The sequence below is a fragment of the Lonchura striata genome, chromosome 15 (assembly GCF_050655825.1).
Source record: "Lonchura striata isolate lonStrDom1 chromosome 15, ASM5065582v1, whole genome shotgun sequence".
Lineage (NCBI taxonomy): Eukaryota > Metazoa > Chordata > Aves > Passeriformes > Estrildidae > Lonchura > Lonchura striata.
In genome coordinates this window covers 14,814,997-14,832,037 of record NC_140717.1, presented here as the reverse complement: position 1 = coordinate 14,832,037, position 17,041 = coordinate 14,814,997, and the positions used below count along the sequence as shown (strand labels likewise).

The following is a 17,041-nucleotide window of genomic DNA, read 5'->3' as shown; positions in this document are numbered from 1 at the left end:
GGTGCAGATGAAGCCTCTCTTTTCCTCAGCATCTTTCAGCACAGGGCAGGGTTCAGGTGTCCCCAGCACAGCTTTTCCATCATTAAGCTCTTCTTGGCCTCCCATCAGCCTTTTTATATCCCTGACAAGCCCAGCCTGATGTCCAGGATGCTCTGAACCAGGTAATTTTGGGAAGCTTTCCTGCCTCCAGCCTGTGTCTCACAGAGGACCAGTGAGCCTCCCTCCTTTCCCTCATTTAGTTGTTCCCCAGAGCCCATCTCCATCTTCATTTGTCTTTGACAGTGTCGAGCAGCGTGCTTGTCCCAGGTGTTCAGAGAACATCAGTATGTTATTCCCTTGCTGTCCAAGAAATTGATGCCATTATTTCAGGCCCCTTCCCACAGCCTACAAATGGTTTATAGCCAGGAGCCGGCCTTCAAGAGCAGCTGAGCTTTCACCTCTCTGTGTGATGTGGGGACGAGCCTGTCCCTGGTGTGCTGGCATTGTCGTGGTCCTGGCAGTGGCCTGGGGCTCTGCAGGCACCCCGTGCTCAGCTGCACCCCACAGTGTAGTCACCAGCAAGCTGGTGCCCTCTGGATGCCCCCAGATGCACCAGAGGAATGCCAGCATTGCTGCTTCTTGGCTTTAACCTCAAGGAAGGATTTGGCAGCATCATCTTTAATCCTCCAGCCCTGCCATGCTGGGATGAGGTGGAGCTGTGGGCACAGGCAGGAGCTGCCCAGGAGCAATTCAATAATGGCCAAGTGCTGGAAAGGAGCTGGACTCTGCATGTCAAATGGCATCTCTCCTGGGTGAGGTGGGATGGCACCAGGTCCATGGAGCTTCCTGTGGGCAGTGAGCACCAGCAGAGTCACCAGCACAGACATCCCACTGCACGTCAGATCTGAGTAAATGAAATGCTGTCAAATGCAGGCAGTGACACTGAGCTGTTTCCTTTCAGCTTGGCTGGTTCAGCCCTCGCCTCATGGCCAAGTTGGACTGAATTGAAGCCATCTCTTGTGCTTGGAGCTGGCTCTTGCTTCCCTGCCATGCTCACAGGGACCCCTCACTCGTGTTGGCTGCTGACCACACCATTTCTTTCTGTGTCCTTTGCAGACAAGCCCGTGCATTTCTCAGCCATCGCAGAGGCTCAGAAGCTGAATGCCGAGTCCATGGCTGCCTCGTGCTGGCCCCCTGTTCTGTCCTACCCCCGGGATGTGATCAAAACTTCTCCCCAGGCAGAGCCCCACTTGTTCCAGTACAACCCACCAGGCAAGTAAATCCCACTGGCTGCATGGCATGTGCCCTCCCCTGCCTGAACTGGGACTGAGCCCAGAGGCTGTGCCTACAGCCAGTAGCACAGGCTGGGCTCATTAAAGGTCCCGGGGTGCTCAGGTGTGTCTCCCAGCTCTGGCTGGGGCAGGTGTAGGGATGTGGTTTGTCACAGAGCAGTGTGGGTGCAAAGTCAGACAGGCTTTATCCCTCTCTGGCTGGAGGGCAGACAGGTCGGGTGCAGCTCATCCTATGGCTGCAGAGGGGACAAGGCAGTAACTTAAACTATTCCAGTCCTCTCCAGAATGACCGTGTGACTTGGAGCTCGTGCAGGCTCACAGCCAGCCAGGCCACTGTGCCCAGCCCCTGCTCCCTCCCTCCCCCTTTGCTCTCTGATGGCTGCAGCTGCTCTGCCTGCCCTCGGCCTCACTGATGTTTGTGTTCTCCTCACAGGACACCCCATCCCACTAAACCTGCATGAGAGCTCTCGCTCAGGGCTGCAGAGACTAGCCAGCATCTCCAACCCTCCTCCCCTCATCTCCTCCACCAAGCACCCCTCCGTGCTGGAGAGATCCGTCGGATCCATTTCCCAGGTAGGACACTGACAGGTGTGAATGGTGGAGATGCCTCACAGGAACCATCGGTTGCTCCTGACCTCTCCTCTTGCCCCACAGGGAATGCCCATCCAGCTCCACACACCCTACAGCCCCGAGCACGCCAAGGTCCCCGTCGGCTCCATCACCATGGGCCTGCCACTAAGCATGGATCCCAAGAAACTGGGTAAGGAACAGGGAGATGACTTGTTTCTTACGTGCTCTGAGAGCAGGAGGGAGCAAGCTTGCCAGAAGCATAGGGGAAAGGAGGAGCACAGGCCACAGCAAGGGAGCACAGAGAGAACTGCTAAGAGGATGAAAGGATTAGTCCATCAGGGGAGCACAGACACAGGGAGCTAAATTTGTGCAGTATAGGAAAGCAACAATTCAGTCAGGGACACTTCCCAGACTATAAATACCCTTCAGGTAATACTGTGATCGAAGGAAGGAAATATATTGTTGCTCCTCAGGCTGGTAGGATAAAGAGTAAATGGCCTGAAGTGAACAAAGAAAGTGTTTAGTCTGCAGATTTGGAAGCTTTTCTTAACAGCGGGAGGGAATGGGTGAGGGATCAAGCCTGGGGAGGAGGGATATGAGCTCTGTTTCCCACTGTTACAAACCTGCACAGGGTTTTCAGTGTCAGCTCTGGTCATGGTGTGGGCAGTGCCAGGGTGAAGGATCTGGCTTTGCTCGATGGCATTTGTGCATTCACCACCCTGGGGAAGCCCATCCCAAAGAGCTGGGACTGGCAAAGCTGCTGAGAAGGTGCTGCCTCAGGGCTGGCACAGCCAAGGGCTGTGGCCCCGTGTCCTGCACCTATGCTGATACGTGGTTAATGTTTTCCAGTGCCTTTTCCTGGAGTAAAGCAGGAACAACTTTCTCCTAGAAGCCAGGCCAGCCAGCCAGAAAGTCTGGTTCTGCAGCCATCCCAGGAGGGCTCCATCCTGCGGGGTGAGGACCCGGGGTGGGGACACGTGCCCCAGCTGTGGGGAGGGAGGGATGCTGCCACTGCCAAGCCTGGTCAGTGCCACACTGGCTGCAGCTGCCCAGTGATCTCAGGTTTGACTTCTGCAATTGTGCCCAGCCAAAGGGGTCTCTTTGCCCCTTTTCTGGACATCCCTAAATCAGGCCCTCAACTGTTGATTCTGATGGAGATTTTGTGTTCAAGGGGCACCTGAAAATTTATTGCTTGAGACAAAGCAAGACCTGTTTAAATTACATTAATTTAATTAATTGGTATTTTCATGCTCTTCATTGTGCTGCTGCAGCTGGTCAGGTACCCCATTTTGGTTAAATGCAACCCTGATGGGTTTCTTTCCCCATTAACCAGGCAAAAGAAAATAAATGCAGAGGTTTCTGGTTTGTGAACACCTCCAGTAAGACAAGCCAGGAGCCTGAGTGCAGTGGGCTGGCTCCAACCCAGGACACATCTGTGTGAGTGAACTCAAGCCACCCTGAGCTGCATCTCACCACAGATCTGTTCTGATCACATCAGGAGGGGCTGAGCCAGGTTGTGTTTTCTCCCAGGCTCACAAATCTGCCCAGCACCTCCACAAAGACAGCAGGGAGCTGATAGCCTCAAAACAACTATATTTTACCTCCTCTTCACCCCACACTCACAGGGATGTTTTTCTCAAGAGACTTGGTACAAAGGGTTCTGGAAGGCTTGGGATTGAGCACTGACAGCTCTTGGAGGGTGTCCCCTCCAGTACCACAGAGATTGGGTCAAATCCTGCACTTAGCAGTCTCAGCCCCACGGGTTTTGTGCTGAACAGCAAATCCAACCCCCAGCTCACAAGTTTTGTGTCCTACAGGTACTTCCCTCAGCTCTGCCTCGGGAGGAAGCATCACCAAAGGAACACCCACATCCAGACCCCCTCCGGAGTCGCCCATCACCTACCGAGGGTCCATCACACATGTAGGTCCCTTGTCACCCTTGGGTGCTGGCAGCTGCAGCGTGTGGGGCTGGACATGGGCACTGAGGGTTTGTGGGGCACACTGGGTGTGCAGGGCAGGGCTGTGCAGCAGCTCTGTGATGCTCCCACCCCATGGAGCCCCTCAGAGAGGTCTGCAAACAGCCCCCACTTGGGATGACATGAGCAGTGTCCCATGAGTGAAGACTGCAGAAGAGCAGAGCCCAACAAACAGCAGAGCACCTTTAAACCCAGCTTTGCCTTTTGTAGCTGTAAAGAGCAGAGGCAAAACCAGCTGTAAATGGCTGTGGAAAAATCATCTTGCCGGGGCAAAAAAGTGGAGTGGAGCAAAGGAGATGGGTGGAGGAGGGAGGAGGCTGTGAGGGGCAGGTGAGGTAGCAAGAGCTCCTGCCAGGGCTGAGCATGCTGTGCTGGGGGTCCTGCCCAAAGGCCCTTCAGCAGGAAGATACTTTGGCCTTAATCTCCACCATCCATCTTTAGAAGAGCAGCTGGCAAGCGGGCGATAGTTTCTTGCAGTGTGAGTTATTGCTCATCTGGTAACAGAGCAGAGAGAATAAAAAAAAAAAATCTGCTTCCTGTGGGGATTTTATCTGGCCATCATTCAGATATTTAAAGACATTTAGGCTCCAATTTTTGCCTGCCTTCTTCAAGGAGGATGACCATGTTTGCTTTGGCCCTGGGGACCTGATCCTGAATCCTGGCCCAGGGCAAAGGCTTAGCTTGCATGGTGCCCTGTGTCCAACAACTGCCAGGAGTGGGTGCTCAGGGGCTGTAAATAACCCATGGAGCAAACACTTGCTCCATCCTTTCAGATGCTCCTGCAGCAGCTGTGGGCAGCAGTGGGTGGGCATGAAGGACCTTGAGTTCCATGTGCCAGTTGAGGAGATCAGCAGAGTTTGTTGAGATACTGTTTTGCATCCAGCTGATGAATCCAGCCAGCTAATGAATCCATCCAGATTCCTTTGTTTGGGTGGAGCTTAAGGTACCAGGGCCAGACCCAGGGCATTGCCTCACTCTCCTGCTGGCCCAGCAGCCTGCATCCCTCTGCTCCTGCTGGGGAGAAGGAGCCCCCTGTTCTGGCAGCAGCTCCTGCTACCAGAGCTGATACTTGATCTCAGATGAGTCACCCAGTTCACAGGAAGCAGATCTTGAATATGTGCTCTCTGCTCTGAAGCCATCTGTCATCACTGGCTTTCACATCCCCTCGAGCACGTCTGTGGAAGGGAGGTTCCTTACCTGGGGCTGGGGAGCCTTTACCAGGTGCCCAGATCCACTCCAAGGGTGGGTGACCAGAACCCACACGCTGGCATGCTGTGGCTTTTGGGGACTGCTGCTGCTCTGGGGCTTGGTAGAGAGCAGGGGTGGGGAAAGAGCCTGAGTGGCACAACCTGGAAGCACCAGCAAAGCTGGCGGGGGCATCACGTCCCAAGTCTTCCCCAGGCATCAGTTCCAGGGGTTAAATGAGGTGAGTAGGCAGGTGTCAGGCAGGAGTGTCACTCTGACAGCATCACTGTGCCTTCCCAGAGATGGGGAAGGGGGACTGTCACCCCATGGTGGCTGTTCCCAGTTGGCACTGGCAGGTCACAGTGGCAGAAGCATGTTAAAATCACTGGCGACTCCTCAGGGACATCCAGCCCCGTGCGTTTTGAAGGGATTCGAGGGGCAGGTGCTGTGAGCTGCGTCTGCTTGTGGTGAAGGAGAGCTTTCAGTTGGCACTGGTGGGTGTGGGGAGCCTGCTGCTGTTCCTGTTGGAGAGCTGAGGCAGGCTCTGCTCCCCGACCTGCTGCAGGACCGGCTCAGTTGTCGCCTGCCGTCTCGCCCGGGCGCGCTGCCAGCCGCCAGCTCCCGCACACAGGCAGCTCTCTGAAGGTCACACTGCTGCCAGCAGATGTGCCTGGGTGGGCAGGACCTCTCTGTGCCTCCTGTGCCAAGCTGGGGAAGTAGGCTGCAGGGAAAAGCTAATGCTGGAGCAGCGCCTGCTGCCACTAAGGCGTCCTCAGGGGAGCACCTGCCCTGTCCCCCAAACTGGGGAGAGGGAGCAGGCCAGGTAGCTTCCCCCAAAACACACGGGCTGAGAGTTGCTGTTTTGGAGGTCTGTGCTCTCCTCATGCCCTGCCTCTTCCCAGCAGCCTCACACAGATCACGTACCTTTTCACTGCTCCTGATTATCATTCTCATCAATAATTAAGCTGCAAGTCCCTCGCTGTTGGCTGCGCCGGGAAGCGGAGGCCGGGTGTGCTCCCTGCGCTCAGCTTCCCGCGAGGAACAGCCTGTCCCCGCACGGCGCTTGCTTAATTGCTTGTGACACTGTTAAATATGGATCTTGGTGGCTTTCCAAGGGCACCCCGGCAGAAGTGCTGTACAAAGGAACCATTACCAGGATAATCGGAGAAGACAGCCCCAGCAGAGCAGAGAAGGCGAGGGAGGATGCCGTGCCCAAGGGACATGTCATCTACGAAGGGAAGAAAGGCCACGTGCTGTCCTACGAGGGTAAGTCCTAATCCTCTCTGCCTTTTTAGGGCAGATGCCAGGGGTTTGTGCCACTGTGGCTGCTATTTGAGGAAAGGCTGACGAAATACAACGGGCCAGCCTCCTGTCATTGCTTCCAGCGTTTCTCTTCCTTCCCACCCTGTGCCCTGTGTCCATCTGCCCCGTGTGGTTATCTTGTCTTAGAGATGGCAAGCAGGGTTGCAGTGATTTTGAGAAACAGGGATGAGGAGAGGACCAGATGGGAAGGTGTGACCTTCATCCCTAGCACCCTGTAGTGAAGGGGTGAATCACCCTGTAGTGATTGAAAACATTACAAGACCACTCCCAAACTCGTGGGCCAAGGTGGACTCAAGCCTGCAAGATGGAGGCAAGTCAGCATAGAGGTTTATTTGGATGTCAGGTTCTCACCTGCATTGACTTGGGCACTGTGAGGCTTTTCCAGCATGAGGCTGCCCTGCAGGAATCCTCCTGGACCCAGCCTCGGTGTCTGGTGAGATTTGCTAGAGCTGTTGGAGGTGGTGAAGCCATTCCTGCACCCCACAAGGAGCCTATCTGGGGGTGTGCTGGCTGCTGCTGCACCCCTGCAGCACGGGAAGGCTTTTCCTTGGTAACTGCTGGCAGTCCTCGCTGCATTAGTGGTACCAGCAGGTGGTCACCAGCTGCTCCTGCCTGCTCTGCGCCTGCTCAGCCCATCACAGCACTGCCCATCAAAGCTGCTCTGCATGTCCCGGTGCCTCCTGTTGGAGATAAGCAGATGTTGCTCTCCAGTGAGGCTGGAAACAGCCCCATTCTTGCCTTTCCCCATGTGCTGGGTCAGGGATCTCTGCTGTGGAGCTGGACTCCTGCTGGCTTGCATCTGTAGTCAGGAAGAGCCAACTCAGAGATGCTGCAGCCCTGAATCCTCTCGGGGTAAAGCGCTGCCGTGTGCTCTGGTGTGCACAGGGATGGCCGTCCTCATGTGTCACCTCCCTTCTCAGCTGAGTTTGGAGATGACTGTGGAGCTGATCCCAGCCTCAGCTGCCTCAGTTGGTGTCTCTGGGAAGCTGCTGAGCCCTGTGCCTCCCTCCCTGGGGCACAGTATCCATTCCAGCCTGCCTGGCAGCCCTGTGGGCAGTGTCCCACAGAGTCCCTTTCCTCATGGCCACAAGTGCAGGCAGCTCCTTTCATCATGGGCTGGATGTCTTATGCTGGGCTGGAGGCCGAGGGTTCAGGTCAGGCCATGGGGACAAGCTCCAGCTGTTGTCACCTTTGTGTGCGTCCTGGGACCTTTCAGGACAGGGCTCTGTGCTGTGCCTCCTGCCTGCCACATGGAAACTGGCTCACAGCATGTCCCCCTGGCTCCTCTGTCAACTCTAGCCCAGATAAGAAATGTCACCAAGGAGGACTTGACTGGATGCCCTTTGGGACAGTTGGCAAGGCTTGGACCAGGGAGGGCGCAGGAAGCGTTTGGGGACTTGTTTGTGCAAGAAGCTATTTTAATCACCTCTGCCCAGGCTGGGGGTCGAACAAGGCTGATCTCAGAAATAGCACCATCAGGGAGAGATGAGGAGTGCTCCTGGCAGCAAGGGCTGCTCGTGCCCAGAGCTGGGATTCCACTCCAGGCAATGAGGGAGAGCTGCAGACCAAACGCTCCCCTGTTGTTTGTGTCAGCCCAAGTGTCCCTGGCTGCAGCCTGTGTCCATCACCTCTCACAGTAGGCCCCCATGGACACAGATGAGGAATTAATTCCTTCCTCTCCCCAGCAGCCTTTTACATGCTTGATAGCATTTATCACATCCCAAGTGATCCTGCAAACTGCTGCAGCCTTGCCAGCCCTGCCTCTCTCCTTCCCCCTGTAGAGCCCAGCGAGGCTGAGCAGCCCAGGAGCAGAAGAGTTAAAAAAAAAATTAAATAAGAAAACTGAAACTGTTGGTGATTATGAATTTTGGCAAGCAGAAAAAAAATTGCAAATTCTTTAGTGTCATGAGGGTGCTTAAAATAAAAGAGCTGTAATGAGACGAGATCCTGTAGCATGTGTGAGCTGAATTGTGCTAGATTGGTTATTCTCATCCTGCATATGATTGCTGATGGCTTCTGCAAGGCGAGGAACGTGGGTTTGGAATGGTTTTCTTTCTGTTTAGTCTCTCTTCTCCCTCGCGCCCTCCCCCTGCTTCCCGGTGGTACAAAGGGTGCCTGGGAGCACGTCCCCTCCTGCAGAAGGGCTGGTGGCAACAGATGTGCCTTGATGACAGGGTGCAGGCACGGTGCTTGGCTGATTCTGAACGTCACCCCCGGATTTCTGCTGTCAAATGGAGCTGAAGCAGAGGCTCAGGCACGGACCCCCTCTTGTTTCCCCACACACAGCCCCAAACACTTTGTGGATTGAGTGGGTGCTGATTGCGGAAACCAACAGTGGGTGTGAAGTTGTAATAATCCCATTTTATTAATTACTGGTTTTGCCAAGGAGGAGTTTTGTTCCTGATTGTCCACAACGGAATTCATGTTTTTAACTTCCCTGCTTTCTCTAATTGTACAACCACCTTCTCTACCCACAAAGAGGAGGATTAGTGCACTGGCAATCCTGGGCAAGGGCAGCCTGGCCAGGGATGATGGGCAGAGGTGTTTGTCTCTCCTAGCTGACATCCTGTTTGGAGCTGATGGCATAAACCCAAGGCATTCAGCTGGATCAGAAGCTGCTGAATTCACAGCTCGCTGCACATGATGGGTGCCCATTGCCCGGGGTGGGCGTGATGCTGCCTGGCACGGGCAGGGCTGTGCTGGTGGTGGGGCTGTAGCTCAGGACAGATGTCCACTGCCTGTTTGCAGGGAGCCTGCTCCAGGTTTGGATCAGGGGGCAGTCAGTGGTCTCTCCTTACCCTAGTGCTCACTCCATCAGTTCTGCTTTGCACCATCTCTCCCAGTTCCTGTGTGTGCTCAGTGCTGTTTCAAAGGAATCATTCTCAGCTTCGCTTCTCCTCCATTTTCCCTGATTTTCTCACCCAGGGAGTGTCTCGGCAGATGTTAAGGCTGGCCAAGATCCCAAACAGTAGGTGTCTAGTAAAAATCAAAACAAACAGGAAAAGACACAAAACTCCCCAGCCCCAAAGAGTCAAGTTCAATGGAACTGCAGCTGCTCCCACTGGCTCAGAGCTGTTCTGCTGCCTACGGGATGGCCCCACCAGCGAGGGAGGGAATGGGACACAACTGGGTGGATGCTCCTACTCCAGAGGGAGGCACAGGAGTCTGAGGCAGGCTGGGAGGGGAGAGAACACCAGCTGAATTTCCTGGAAGCCAATCCCATGCGACGTTTCTGGCACCGCGTAGCGGCGGCTGATGCTGGGACGGGATCTGACCCCTCAGCAACGCACACAAACAGCAGTAAACACCCTCTCTTGGCCCCTGCTGACTTTCCATGCCTCTTGGTGTTTCCCCCCCACAGGTGGAGTTGCTGCTTCTCAGTGTCCCAAAGAAGACAGCAGGAGCTCGGGAGCTTCCCACGAGACCACAGGAACTAAGCGGACCTATGATATGATGGAGGGGAGGATCAGCCGGGGCTTATCAGCCCGTGATACCTTATCTACCAGCATTGAAGGTGGGTCTGCATGAAACCTTTCACCTGTGCTATGTTAGTGACCTGTGGAGATCTCCCCTTGTCTCCTGTCTACATGGTGCATCTTCCTTTGCCAGTGTCCTGGCAGTGGTTAGCTGGTATCCCAACAGGACAGCACCTTACCAGCATGGGAAAAAAACCAGAATGTAGACTGGCCTGTTTGCCTTGAGTGCTAGTCCTGACAGATCAGCCCCAGTAATAATAAAAAAAAAAAAATCAAAAAATAAGCACATTAAAAAAAGAGGGGAAATAAATAATTTAGAAATTGTTGGTATTTTTCCTTGTTGTCCCAGGAATCCCTGATAACACTGTCGTGTATTCATTGTAAAGTATTGCTGTGTCACAGCCTGACTTTCTTTCCTGGATCTCTTCTAGGTCTCATGGGTCGAGCGATCCCTCCAGACCGACACAGTCCCCATAACCTAAAGGAGCAGCATCACATGCGAGGCTCAATTACACAAGGTAAGACCTGGGAGCACAGGATGGGCGTGGACAGGGGAAGCATCTCATGTGCATGGCCCCCTGTTCTCGTCATCAGGATGGGACAGGAGGAAGCAAGGATGGGCACATCAAGGTCCAGCTGCAGATCTTTGCAGGCTCTGCTTTGTGCTCAGAGACATTTTCAGTCTTGCTCAGCTTCTACCAAACTAAATTCTGCCAAAGTCAGGGATAAAATTGTCCGTGATTTGCATGAAGCAGGTTGAAATTAGTGTGAAGTGGGTACAGAAGGTGGTGGTAGATGTGAGGTGGACCAGCTGCGTTAGTGGTACAGCTGCTCTGTGGGCTCACTTGGGTACCAGTCCCTGAGTTATATGTGTTAGCTAGAGACCCCCTAGAAGTGAGGGTCTGCCTGGGGACTGGGAGTCCAGGGTCTGCCTGGGGAGTCACCCTCTGCATCCATCACCTGCTTGCGGGTTGCAGGAATACCTCGGTCCTATGTGGAGGCCCATGAGGACTACCTCAGAAGAGAAGCCAAACAGCTCAAGAGGGAAAACACTCCACCAAGGGACTTATCCGATGCCTACAAGGTCAGATCTCACGATCTGACTCCTCTGAAAATGAAATCAGCCCACGAAGACCTGGTAGCCACGGTGAAAGAAGCAGGAAGATCAATCCATGAGATCCCCCGGGAGGAGCTGAGGCGGACGCCAGACATCTCTCTGACCAGACCTCTGAAGGAAGGCTCCATCACGCAGGTGAGTATGGAGTGAGCAGCAGATGAGATCAGTCCTGCTCAGACTGCTGCCTTTGCACAGCTCCTGGGAGCCATTCCCAAGGTAAAAGGAGAGCAGAGACAGCTTTGTGTTGCGTCACTGGTAAGAACTGATGCTCTTCTTGGGTGCAGGTTGTCCTGCCCAATCCTTTGAAGGGATCCCTTCCAATCCAAACCATCCTATCATCCTTCCCTGCAGATAAGTACAAAGCCCAGGGAAACCCTGGCACGTTAAGAAAGCAATGATCCATCTAAATATGTAAAGAAAAGGGGACACATTTGCCTCTTTTCCAAGGACAGAGTCAGCTTGGTGCCCTCAGCATTTGTGACTCTGGGTGCACATAAACTTGGTCTCCTCCCTTCATGGGCAAGTGGCAACCCAGCAGGGCCAGTAGTTAGGATGAAACACGGCATGCTATCTCCTGTTGGTCTCCAAATATTTGCAGGGTTCCCATGGCACCTTGCAGCCCTGTCCCATTTCACAGTGTGTGTAGGAGAGAGGCGTGATGGGCACGGGCAGCCTTCGGCAGTGACTCATCATCATCTTGTTGGAGCACAGCAAAACATGCAGGATGGGCCCTCCACCCTGCCCTGTGCCGAGTGGTTACCTCTGCTCTGCCGACGTCTGCTGCCTGTTTGACTGAGGAAACTTTGTGTATTGACCACTGAATGAGGCATCCTGAATCCTGTAGAAACTCAGTGGGATGCAGTCACTGGGCTCCTTCTGTTCTAGGCCCCTTTGATGTCCCCTCTGCCTCCTGTCCCCAGGGTACCCCACTGAAGTACGACAGCGGCTCTTCCTCCTCGAGTACCAAAAAGCACGACGTGCGCTCCATCATCGGCAGTCCCGGCAGGACTTTTCACTCTGTGCATTCCCTGGATGTCATCCAAGACCCGAGGAATCTGGAAAGAGCTTACGAAGAGAGCCTGAAAAACAGGCCAAGCCCTGTGACAAACTCGGGTGGCTCCATCGCCAGAGGGGCTCCTGTGATTGTACCCGAGCCGGGCAAGCCCCACCAAAGTGCCCTGGGCTATGAGGACCACCAGGCAGGGCACAGCACAGCGTTCAGCAGCCACTTGCACAGAGGGTCTCCGGTCTCCACACGGGAGTCCACCCCACGGCAGCACGAAGGTACTTTTCAATCTTTTTATTTGATGGTAAAATTTCTAACAGCTGAGCAGGTGAGGTGCACAGGAGGTGGCTGCTGACCCCACCTCCCCAAGTGATTTCCAGCAGGTGCCTGTGGAACCTGTTCTTCCCAGCACTGCATGCCCATGGCTGACTGTGGGCACTGGGGTGGCTGCCGGGGACAGCTGGGGCTCAGTGCCCTTCCTGGGGGTGCTCACACTGTTGAAGTGAGGGCACCTCACCTGCACCAGGGTAGCCAAAGAGAGACTTGGGCCAAGGCTGGTGAAGCCATTGGTGTTCCTAAAGTGTCCTCCCTGTCCCAGCAGTGGCCCACAGCACTCTGTTTTCCATAGGCGGGCAGGAAGGCAGTGCTTGGGATGCTGGGTGGGAGGTGTTCACACTTCCCACTAACAGCAGCAGTGACCTCCTTGCATTGAAGAGTGGGGAAGCAAGGCTGCACCACCGTTGGCTCGTGCTGGCCAGGGTGAATGCACAGATTGCCCAGCATGGATGTGCCAGGGTGAAGGGATGATTTGGGAAAGGCCTCTCTCCCTTGGGGCAGCTGGGACTTGGCCCACCCTGCCCTTGGTGGTGTAACAGGGCATGGCAGTGCAGGGAGGAGGGAAAGGTCCCTTGAGTTCAGGGTAGCTACGGTTGTGCCTGTGGGACATGCTTGGCCAGAGGCATCCCTCAGGGACACGGCTTGGCCGCAGTGCTCAGTCTCTGACTCATTTCCTTCTGCGCTCAGCAGGGAGCATCACTGCTGGGAAGCCGGTGTCCCAGGAGAGAAAGATCACCCCCACATCGAGAGAGCTCACCAACTCCAAGTCCCCGCACGCCCCCGTGCCCGACCACCACCACCCCATCTCCCCGTACGAGCACCTGCTCCGCGGCGTCAGCGGCGTCGACCTGTACCGAGGGCACATCCCGCTGCCTTTCGACCCCGCCGCCATCCCGAGGGGAATCCAGCTGGAAGCAGGTAGCCTGCCTGGGGGCACGGTTTGCTGTTCTCCTTCTTACGCCCCAAAAGCTGGAGATCTCCGAGGCTTCACATCTGCCTCCTTTTCTCTCCCAGCTGCTGCTTACTACCTGCCAAGGCATCTGGCTCCGAGCCCCACGTACCCACACCTGTACCCCCCGTACCTCATCCGGGGCTACCCGGACACGGCCGCCATGGAGAACCGCCAGACCATCATCAACGACTACATCACGTCGCAGCAGATGCACCACAACGCCGCAGCCACGGCCATGGCGCAGCGGGCGGACATGCTGCGCGGGCTGTCGCCCCGGGAGCCCTCCCTCGCCCTCAACTATGCAGCAGGTCCTCCCATGGCACTGTCTGGGGTTTTGGGAGCAGCGTGGGAGAGGGAGGCTGGGTCGGGCTGGCACCGCCAGTTCCAGCACGGCCGAGCTCGCAGCAGCTCGGCGTTGTCCTGACAGTTCTCTCGCTTCTTTCTCCAGGCATCATCGACCTGTCCCAAGTGCCACACCTGCCCGTCCTCGTGCCCCCTACCCCTGGCACCTCTGCCACCACCATGGACCGCATCACCTACATCCCTGGACCCCCCCAGACCTTTGGCAGCCGGCACAGCAGCTCCCCGCTCTCCCCAGGTAATGCTGGAGGTTGCTTTTCCAGTGGGAAAATGATTGAGGAGGACGCTCATAACCAGTCCAAGGCCATGGGCTCGGCATGCTGGGACAGGTTGGGAGACCCCAGATTAATTACTCAGGGACTGACTCCCTGTCTTCCTGCTTGTTGAGGGCTTCCTTGCTTTTCCCCCTTTCTTCCCCAAAGCAAACATCTCTGTGGAAGGTCATACCCTGGCGATGGCGCCAGGACAGTCGCACTGTTTGCCCTCGACTCCCCTGCCCCAGCTGACCTTGGATGGAGCCATTCCTTATCTGCTCTGCAGATACAGCGATGTGAAGAGCAGGCAGCACTGCTGGGGGGAATTGCTGTGTCTGCAGCCCTCTCACTGCCTTTTGGTTGGGTTTCAGGAGGGCCCACACACATGACCAAACAGTCAGGATCATCAGTGTCCGAACGGGAACGGGAGCGGGAGCGGGAACGAGAGAGGGAGCGTGAAAAATCCATCCTAGCCTCCACCACAGTGGAGCATGCGCCCATCTGGAGACCAGGTAGGCTGGGGAGGAGTCCATCCTCCACCCTAGGAGCTGTGCTGGGTGGAAGGTAGGGTTAGGGCTGTTGGACAGAGAGCTGAAGAAGCCCTTCCTTGTGCTCTCCGCAGGTACAGAGCAGTCCAGCAGCCGTTCGTCCTCCCACTCTCACAGCCACCAGCACTCTCCCGTCTCGCCCCGCACCCACGAGACCATCCAGCAGCGCCCCAGCGTGCTCCACAACACCGGCATGAAGATCATCTCCTCGGAGACCCCCACCCCTTCCGTCCTACGGTACGGCCCCCCACTGGTTTCCAGTGCTTGCCTGGATGCCTGCGCCAGCACTTCATTAATGAGCACCTCTGAGAGGAAGGAGTGGGAGTTGTTTTCCTTCAGTCTCAGTGGGAGCAGGACTGGGGCTTTCAGGGAAGTTGTGATGGGGAGAGGCACACTTTGGCACCCCGATTCTTTGCTTTTCCGGATGGCTTTTCCTGCTGCCAGGAGAAAAAGTAGGAGTGTGCCTGTGCCCAAATGCAAGTATTGCTCCTCTTGCTGAAGGTAGCCTGGTGTTGGAGTTATCAAGGTCTCTGGGACCTGTCCATGGGTTTTTTGTTCTCCAGGCTGAATACCCTGTGGCCCGTTACTCTGGAGGCTCCATCCAAGCCCTCCTCACTGGCCCTGCATAGCCCAGCTTTATGCTCAGGATGCCTGGAAGGAGCTCGACCGGGCAAAACTGAACAGCAAGGCTTTGGTAACAGCATTCCCTTTCTGCTTCTCTCATCTTGGCCTTGTCTTCATTTCCCCTCCAGATCCTCCTCCACCACTACCACGTCACCGATCCGCTCTGCCGCCTTCCCCTCGGCCTCCGCCCTGCGCTCCTCCCTCAGCGCCGACGGCTACGCGGCCCCGCTGGACCCGGCCATGCTGCAGAAAGAGGCCTCGAGGGTGCGGGAAGCCAAGGCAGAGCGAGCCCAGACTGACAACAACGTCTACACCTCAAAGCTGCCCAGTGGGGCCAGCCTCGAACAGTCGCCTTCGCCCATTAAAGCCATGGAGTCGAGACCTTTGCCCGCCTCCGGAGCTGCCTCCTCTCATCACTATGGCAGAGGACAGGGGAAAAGCCAGCAGCACCACCACCCTCTGGACCAGCAGCACGCAGCCTCAGGCTCCGAGCAGCACAGTAGAGAAAAGAGTCAAAGTAAACGTTTTTCCATGCAGGACCAGGAGCTCCGAGCACTTGGTAAGACCACCCGACAGCGGCCAACTTCGTAGATGTGATTGTCATGCACCAAATGTCTTGTGATAGGGGGCAGCAAGAAAGAGGCTCACTGAGTAGCCATTCCACTAGTGATGGTCAGAAATTGGAGGGCAGAGGGGAGAGACCTGTGGCCTGACACCTGTTTTATTTCATTACTTCTTATTTTCAGTTGCACATTTTGGATATTGGCTCCATCAGCTCCCCAAGTGTGCTTGTCCATCCCTCTGTTTCCTGGCAGTTGTGTTATTCCAGACTTCTTAATTTTTGTTTATTTTAAGGGTCTTCCCTTCTCTCACACTCTTTTTAGTTTTTCCAGTTACCAAGTCCTGTTTTGCAAATGTTGCCCAGTTCCTGGTATTGCTTTTTACAGACAATAGCCATTTGCTGATTTTGATTTCCCCATCCTTAGAAATTCCCAGGCAGTCTGTAAGGAACAGTTGTGGGTAATAAATCAAAGGAGCAAAGCGGAGAACTGGGACTGTGAGCGTGACAAGGCTGCTGGCCATCAGACAAGCAGCTCCTGGCATGAGCTGCAGGGTCTCTGAGGGCTTTGTGGGTCTCAGCTGGGATGGGGTCCCTGTGCTCAGGGTGAGCTCACCCAGGGTGCTGGATGCTGCCCTGGGTGGGCACCGTGGCTGTGGGATCACTCAGCCCAGCCATGCTCAGCAGCCATTTCCAGAGCAGACCACAAGAACCAGCTAAGAGGAATCTTGTGTAAGACACAAAAGCACTAGGATTAGTTACTCCAATAGAAAGTGCAGAGAGGAGGATGGATTTCATGGTCTGGGTCATTCTTGACAGGACCAGCCTTCAACCAGAGCATTCATCCAGGCTCCCACTAGCATGCAGAAGCAACAAGCAGCCTGTGGGGGTTTGGTGAGACCCCATCTTCAAGCTGCAGCAGCTGCCTTGGCCATCAGTAGTGGGCTGTCCCACTCCCCTTCCCATATCCCAGGGATGGAGAGGATAGGGCAGCATGGCTGAGGAGAAGAGCTGCATCCCATCCCACCCCTCAGTCTGGTCCTGGCACCTTCTAGCAGCGTGTTCCAGGACTGTGGCTCTGCCTCTGGCCATGATGCACTCCCTGGCTGAGCTTTGCCCACCTTTTTCCCTGCCACCTGTACTTCATCCAGCTGAGTGCTGTGCTGCGGAGAGGGGCAGCTCTGCTCTGGCCACAGAGCTTACAGAAAGAAGGTGCTGTTCCTCAGGACCTAGCTGTTGGTTAGGGACCTTTCCAGAGCAGGATACTTCATCTTGGGTGAGTCCGAAGTGTGGTCCCTTCAGTGCTGGTGTGCATGGGGCAGTGGGGGATGCTGCATCCCCATCCCCAGTGCAGGGGGCTTCTCCATGGAGTCCTCCCCTCCCTGTGCCTCAGGTGCAGGGAGGAGCCCTCCAGGAGTGCTGTGGGTCCTCTGCCACGTTTGCTTGCTGAGGGCGGTCTCTAGGAATAGAGTGTTAGGAGGATA

General features: G+C 55.4%; 1 protein-coding gene across 38 annotated transcripts in view; it reads left to right on the top strand.

The window, feature by feature from the left end:
- The window catches only part of NCOR2 (nuclear receptor corepressor 2), a 227,989-nt gene that overhangs the window by 199,527 nt on the left and 11,421 nt on the right, over positions 1 to 17,041 (top strand). For 32 of the 38 annotated variants that reach the window (XM_085593368.1, XM_085593374.1, XM_085593370.1 and 29 more), the window contains 16 exons: positions 1,096 to 1,251; positions 1,705 to 1,844; positions 1,926 to 2,031; positions 2,691 to 2,795; positions 3,659 to 3,762; positions 6,118 to 6,268; positions 9,687 to 9,839; positions 10,233 to 10,319; positions 10,779 to 11,053; positions 11,839 to 12,202; positions 12,948 to 13,178; positions 13,275 to 13,520; positions 13,661 to 13,810; positions 14,198 to 14,338; positions 14,449 to 14,611; positions 15,127 to 15,557. In XM_085593368.1, coding sequence (XP_085449494.1) covers positions 1,096 to 1,251; positions 1,705 to 1,844; positions 1,926 to 2,031; positions 2,691 to 2,795; positions 3,659 to 3,762; positions 6,118 to 6,268; positions 9,687 to 9,839; positions 10,233 to 10,319; positions 10,779 to 11,053; positions 11,839 to 12,202; positions 12,948 to 13,178; positions 13,275 to 13,520; positions 13,661 to 13,810; positions 14,198 to 14,338; positions 14,449 to 14,611; positions 15,127 to 15,557 — 3,003 coding nt within the window. The remainder of the gene's footprint in view (positions 1 to 1,095; positions 1,252 to 1,704; positions 1,845 to 1,925; positions 2,032 to 2,690; positions 2,796 to 3,658; positions 3,763 to 6,117; positions 6,269 to 9,686; positions 9,840 to 10,232; positions 10,320 to 10,778; positions 11,054 to 11,838; positions 12,203 to 12,947; positions 13,179 to 13,274; positions 13,521 to 13,660; positions 13,811 to 14,197; positions 14,339 to 14,448; positions 14,612 to 15,126; positions 15,558 to 17,041) is intronic. The other 6 variants (XM_085593376.1, XM_021532796.4, XM_085593377.1 and 3 more) reach the window with 1 other exon arrangement.